At 33.7% G+C, this 7,369-nt stretch overlaps 1 protein-coding gene across 1 annotated transcript; it reads right to left on the bottom strand.

Moving 5' to 3' along the window:
- Positions 1-2,413: 2,413 nt before the first annotated feature.
- Positions 2,414-5,650, bottom strand: LOC130647899 (extracellular calcium-sensing receptor-like). Its single transcript, XM_057453900.1, has one exon. It carries the CDS (start codon positions 5,218-5,220, stop codon positions 2,776-2,778), a length of 2,445 nt encoding a protein of 814 aa, XP_057309883.1. The 5' UTR covers positions 5,221-5,650; the 3' UTR covers positions 2,414-2,775.
- Positions 5,651-7,369: the final 1,719 nt, after the last annotated feature.

The raw sequence follows: 7,369 nt of genomic DNA, 5'->3' as shown, positions 1-7,369 counted from the left end.
AACCTTTTTGTTCCGTTAGCATTTACAGACTCGCCAACTAAAATCCGTCCCGCTATCTAAAATTATACTCGAATTATTCTCTATCTTAACTAAATTCTGGTCCCTAGCGATAAATTACGGTCGTTTTCTCAATTTTTTTAAAAATTGTCGCTCGTATGGCGCCGTAGATTAGTGGTTATCTCTCTCGTACTTTGTTCGGGAGATCGGGGTTCAATTCCCCTTTGGCGGCGGTTCAATATGGGCAATTAAATATTGCCATAGCCCCGCGTTAACCCAAGCCATGTGAGGGAAATTGGGGAGATGGCGCACCGTGTGGGCCGTCGGATGTTGCAGGGAGTTATCTGGCAGAGCGCTTACCCTAATTGAGTTTGCGTAGGTCAAGGAGAGCATTAAGTACTCCAGGACTGCCCATCAAACCCATGGCCCTTCCTGGAAATAATAGACAGGGTATATCCCTCGATATTTGTGAGACTAGCCATGTAAAATTCAAAATGTAAAAAAAAAATTCATCGCAGTTTATAGCCGCGTTACTTAAATGTTTCTTTTTTAATAACTAGGAAAGGCATCTTTTAACTTACGTGTTCTTAACATTTAGGTTCAGTTATTGGCACTCATTTCCATCGACAAGCATTAGCATCATTGAATTACATCACTGATACAACAGCGTTAATCTCAGGATTCGCTATTGTAAAGATGGATGCAGTCACTATAGGGCTGTCTGTTGGTATTATTGTTTTCCGCTTTATATTTTACGGAACCATCACATATTTGGTAGGAAAAATGATGGAATCTGTTATCAGGCAGCAGGAGTTCAGAGAAAGAAAATCCAAAATGGAAATGGCTTGAATTTAATGTTGTTGTTTTTTTTAATAGTGTACCATATTTATCTTTATAACATATATGTATATTTATTGTTGGTTAAAGTAAAAATTTTTCCGTATTTTAAATGGAAGCAAGAATTTGTGCTAAAAGATTTTTTTTAATTTTGCGTTTTCCCACAGTGTATAGTGAAAACTTAAAATATATTATTTTGTAAGAAAACAGGCATGTTTTTTATGCAAACCCTGTCCAGCATTCACAATTTTAAGGTGTTGTAAAAATTTTATTGTGTGTTAGCCCTATGCGGTCCGTATTTTTTCGAGCATATAACCAAGGTGGGTGATTCCTTTCCCCCTTCCCCCTCCATAACTTTTGAAAGGCTTGTTCAAAATAAATTAAATTTGGTATACTAAGAGTACGTCATGTAAAAAACAAAATGGCAGTAATAATTTTTGCCTATGTCAGTACTTTTCTGTAATGTCATCGGAAGCTTGAAATTTGTGCAAAATACCGCTATCTGGTTAAAATTTAATTATGTTAGTTCTAGAGTGAATTTTAACATTCTGTTTGACAATAAAATAATGTTATTTAACATATTTTCCGGTTGTTACATAATTCGCATGAAAAACACCAAAAATTGCCGCAAACACGACTTATCCAAATTCGAAACAATCAGGAAACCGAATTAATCACAGGTCCGAAACTTACCGAACAATTCCTTGTGATGAAATAAATTTTCAAGGTCTAAGGAAAATCCTAACGAAAATTTTTATATTTTTTTTATTATAAGGATTTCTTAGAGAATATTAGCGGCAGTTTTAAGTACGTTGTACGAATTTTAACACACAATAAAGTCTAATTAAAAGTGCCAAGTTTGTTTGCTTTGAGAAATAGATCTATAAATCTCATGGGGTAAAATTTAAGTTTTAATTTGTTTTAATAATAACATTGCGGAATATGTTGAAAGTAGCAGCGAAAAAAATCGTTACACGAAAAGTAGAAAACATTCCTACTATGTGCCAGTCCCTTAAAATATGATTAGTCAAATTGCAGAAAATTGTAAACAAACTTATTTTTGAACATGTTTTTATAATTAATAAAAAACGAAACTCTTCTTTATTTTCATGTCAGAAGATTATTCTGAGAGTTGCTCACGAAACATGTTCCGTCTTAGTATACACATGGTATATATGAATAGTAACATCAGCTTTGGGTTTTTATTTTTAGGCCACATGAAAATTTATGCAAGAATTAATTTATATCGATACCTGTAACCGTCCTCTGACTTTGCGCTCGTATGAAATTTAATACTTGCATAAGTTTACATTAGTCAACGCCATACAGAATAAAACAAAAAGAATTTCGTAGATCAATCACAAGTTACAAACCGTAGTTTTTTAAATAAATCTTTGTTGCTATTTGCCTGCCATTTTTTTAGGTCTCATACCTCCTAGATATCGGCTATTACTGGAAGATAATTGACATTTCTATAATTAGTAATTGATATAAAATATTATCTTATGTTAGTATCATGTTTAAAAATTACATGAATTTATTGGATCAAGAGAATGTAATCAAAAAAGTTTTGACATGTGATTAACCTATTTCCTAAATTTTCCTAAATTGTGTTTTAAAAATTTTAGGCAATTACTAATACGAAATATGCAGAATTCTCAATATTATTAGGCCTCAAAAAGCCAAGTATATTTAGGGTGAAACCATAGCATGCCTGTCATCCTGACAAATGTTAATATATTTAACTTTTACACAATTTATTTAAAAATTACACCAAAAATTTTAAATGCATTGCTTCCCTGAAACAAATGTCTGATGCGATATTTGCGTGCGTGCTTATGTGCGTGCGTGCTTATGTGCGTGCGTCAGTCTGTGTGTGGGTGTAAACGATGACAAAAATATTTAGAATCATTAGTTCAACTCAATTTTTGTGCATCTTTTTCACTCCATTGTCTTTCTTGAGAAAACTTTCATATCCACTCTTTCTTTCATATGATTATATAATTCCTTTTGAAACACGCGTACACTATTTTCTCTTGGTCTGCAAATAATGATGAATAATTTTGGACCAAATGTTAGAGTTAAAGTACAGATGTTGAATGAAAATATGGCCGCATGAAACAGAACAGTTTTTGTTGCTATGTCTGGTATACTTCCGTAAAGGAGAGTTGTCATGGTAAAAATGACAGCGTTACCAAAAGTGCTGTATAATATATATTTTGCTTCGTTAAAATAAGATGGTAGCGTTCTGGCTTTAAATGCCTGAATCATACAGAGTATATTTAACAGAACAATATAAACCAATTGAGTGATCAACAACATATTATTGCCGCAACTTAATTCTATCTGTAGTTGTTCTTTTTGTCGCACGCTTTGAAGTCCATTCGGTGATAGGATGATAATAACGGTTACCAGAAAACAATAAATGATCAATATTATAAAAATACAAATGTAATGCAAAGCCATTGTCATGGCGGAATGATGGAAAACTACTTTTCTGTGAAAAATATCCACTAATATTATTGTTTTTGTGAAGGTTATGGATAGAATTATACATAACAGAAACCCATGCAAAGCCAGAGTTGCAATACAGCTGAAATTGCCTACCTTTCCAATTAGGAATAGGGAAACAACAGATAATAATAGATGAGATGTTAGTTGACAAATGGATAAGGTAAGATTTGATGCTCGAACAACGGGCGTATCTTTTTCTTTAATAAAGTATATCAAAACAAATAGACTTGGAAAAAATGCAGCAAAAACAAAGCAATACATGACATAAGCATGTACCGTGTTGTGAAGAACGTATAACTTTGTGTAAGAGATGCACGAGGTTCGGTCATGACTTGCTTCTTTATTAACGGGACATTTTTCACACATTTTGTTCCCAAACATTGCCTTGAAGAATCCCTTTTTGCACTTGAAACATAGCCAACAGCATTTTTGGTTAATATACGCGGGATAAAAACCTGGTTTGCAAACATCGTCACATTTGGATGCAGGTACGGTGGTTTTGTATCCACTCCAAGTTCCATTTCCTTCTACGTCGATAAACCCAAGCTGCAGCATGATCGAAACAGTTGCTATAGAAGTTAAATTGACCGCTTTTGAGAATGGGTCAATTTGTAGGAGACTTATACTTTGATCTCCCAAAAAGAAAGATAACGTAACGAGAAATGTTTTCACCCACGTGTTTACTTCCGAGGTTAAGTATTGTTTACTTCTGTTTCCGTTTTCAGTTATAGCTGAATCTATAGCATATTTTGTAGCCCTAAGAGGAGGAAGAAGTTTCTGGGCTGTCAGGTAAGTCCATGGGGAAATATTTTCTTTCAAAACTTGAATATTGCGAGATATGTTACCATAAAAGAAAAGATTTGTGATTTTGGTCCACCATTTTTCGTTAATATCTTTCACTGTTAAGTTCCAAAAGAAATTCTGAAAACTTTCATCATAAACTTCTCTTTGGTTTTTCAAATAAATAGTTCCCTGAACAACAAAGGGGTCATAGGCACTGAAAAATGCAAGATCAAGATTCGATACCGACGGACTGCATATCCACGTGCGATTGTGAATAACTAATCTTCCTGCAAGTCGAAAAAAGTCATCGCTTTCCTCTGCTGTGAGCCACAATATAACCGCATCTAAGTAATTATTTTCTTTCAACCTTTTTATCATATCAATGTTTCTATTTCCATCCCTCTGAAACTGTCCTGTAAATGAGACACAAAACGTAGCATATGCAAAGATGTTAATAGCTGTGTTATATCCGACTTTACCGTATGTACCTGTTGAGTACACCAATCCAATATTCTTCCAATTGTAAAACTCAATGAGAGTTCTGTACACTACAAACGCTTTTACTTCGTCCTCTTGCATACGAAAATAGTTGGGATATAGAATAGGTTCCAGTTGTGGACTGTTATCTGATAAAGTAATCAATTTGTGATTTTCATATCCAAGAAAAACGTTAGCCACCAAGGCTGTTTGTTCCTCATCCATCGTAGTCATTACCATCACCATCCCGTCGTTTATCTCGTCACTGCAGTTGCAAGTTTTTAAGTGCGATGCTACGTTGTTACTTAGCAGTCTTTCAATGATATGTTCAGCTATTTTATTCTCAGCATTGCAGGTATCATATATTACATACCCCAGTGTGATGTTGGCTTGCTCCCTGGTAAGTTGGGTTTTTGCGTGTATGCTGTTGTTGAAAAGTTCAAACTCCATAGCTTCAATTAAAAATGCTGCATTCATTGTTAATCCATCTTTAAGGCACAATGGTAAGTAAAGGACAAAGTTTATATCTCCTTTTCTTTCAATCTTCATCATGGCCTCGGTATTTTCGAAAATCCAGCATAGCAGTGTAATCAAACGTAATACGATCTTCATAGCTTCGTTCAAATGTTTAACAGAAGTTTTTGTAGTGTTGAAATAAAAGTTTGATTTGCCTCTGGGCAGATTAAAATAATATATGCTCCAATTCGCAAATATGTGAACGATTTATACGTAGACTATTCTTTATTATAAAAGTTTAATTAGTTCGGAATGAAATTATTATTTTTCCTTATTTTGTTTTTGTTTTGTTTTGTTTTGTTTTCATTTTATTTTGTTTTAAAGAAAGAACATGCGAAGACATTCTTCGTAATTAATTGAAAAATTAAATACAGCCTATTTCTTGTTTGCTTGCAAGTTTATCACAACGTCAGAAAAGGATAAAAAAAGCTATTCAAATGTAGTGAAATGTGAGCAGATGACCTAGGTAAAAGGTAAAAAAACGTTCGAAAATATGGACGCTCATTGGGATTTGCATCATTGAATATTTGTTTTCTTCTGATGGTTTTTGCTAAATTTGTTGTATTCCCAAATAAAAATTCGAAATTGATTCTTTATTGTTATTAATAAAGTTATTCAGCCAGGACAGCCTCTTCAGTTCCTACTGCTACTATTATCAACGAGGGTGAAAGAGGGTCCTAGTGCACTGAAAGCTCCCATTTGAGCTACGAAAGCCGTGCCAGCACAGCAATTGCTTAATTACACGGCCACCTAAAAATATAAATTCTAGTTTCGTGCTAAAACCAAATCAGAAAGAATAGATTCACAAGTTTGAACGTGGTTTGAACCAAAAACCTTTCATACTAGAAGCGAACGCTCCATCACTAAAGAATCAATCAGTTTTTTTTCAATTGACCCTTTTCTTATTTTGTATCGAGTCGTTCACTTTGATAGGCCGTGAAAATATAAAAAAAAATTAACAAAGATGGCAGATGTTAACAAAAATACGTGGGCACAAAACACATTTAAGAAAACATTCTAGCTCTGTTAGAGAATAAGTTATTCGCTAAATTATTTCATAAAGTTAGCAAAAATATCTATTGCACGCAATAGGTAAGGTATTATGCATTGTAGCTAAAACATTGGTGGTAATTATATAGCGAAAAGTTTAATTTATGATTTATTGTTGATAAGTGCGTGGCCTAGGGTTTATGAAGTTCGTTTCGTAATCACAAGATCTGTGGTTCGGTCCACAGCACGGTTATGTTTAGCAAGCGCCTTTGCTACAGCTACGGCAAGCCCATACCATGTGAGAGAAATTGGGAAGGCTTTGTCGATATGTACCTGATGTATTATTTAGAAAAAGGGACCCATATAGATAACAGTGTTTCCAAAGCTGATGTGGCTACATCCTGTGTAAATACTCGAAAGTCGTTCATAAAAGATAAACCCTGCTCCGTAGGACGAGAGGAATTTCTCAGATGTAAACTAGCTACGAATCAAAGATTAAAAGTAGTAAGTAGCAATTTGTTCCATGTAATTACGAATAAGTTAAAAGATGTAGTAGCTATGAAAAAAAAATAGTGGTTTTGAAACTGTTTTCAACACAACTACTAAACAAGAAACAATATGTTTAAAACTTTTTTATAGGATCTTTGATCAATTTTTGCTATTTTTCGGTTTACTGATCAGTAATTCGCGCATGATCATTTCCCGCGTTTCAATTTTGTTCACCAAAAGGGGATCATTCACGTAGTTTTAAATTCACCCTTAATTGAAAAATCATCAAAATTAAAAAAAAAATCGTTATTTTCATAAAGTTTTTTGTTAACATAGCAGAAGTTAAAAATGGATTGTTAGTATTAATTTTGTACTTTTAGGCATTTCGGTAGGATAAGACTAAGCCCTCGCCCAATTGAAACAAACTGATATACCCCTTAATTTTGATTTCGCATAAGCGGAGTCCTCGTCAGCAGAGGCGAAAGTCACAAATTTTCTTTGCATGCACTTGTGACAGTATAATTTCCTATAAAAAGTAAAAATGCCTATCCAGGAGACAAGAAATCTATGATTGATGAAGGTTTGGAAACTACTAAACTTGCAATCACAGTTTTCTCGTCTAAGAAAAATTAAAAATCAAGTCATAAAAACTTTGCCAAAAAAAACTAAAATCAGGTTTGGTTAACGAATACTGCTGACGTCAGAGCACTGTATTAGAAACAATAAAACATCCGAAAAGAATTCGAATCAAAGTTTCTGTTTTTAT

The sequence above is a fragment of the Hydractinia symbiolongicarpus genome, chromosome 6 (genome assembly GCF_029227915.1).
Source record: "Hydractinia symbiolongicarpus strain clone_291-10 chromosome 6, HSymV2.1, whole genome shotgun sequence".
Classification (NCBI taxonomy): Eukaryota; Metazoa; Cnidaria; class Hydrozoa; order Anthoathecata; family Hydractiniidae; genus Hydractinia; species Hydractinia symbiolongicarpus.
The sequence above is the reverse complement of the archived record's forward strand: the minus strand, read 5'-3'. Positions and strand labels throughout refer to the sequence as shown.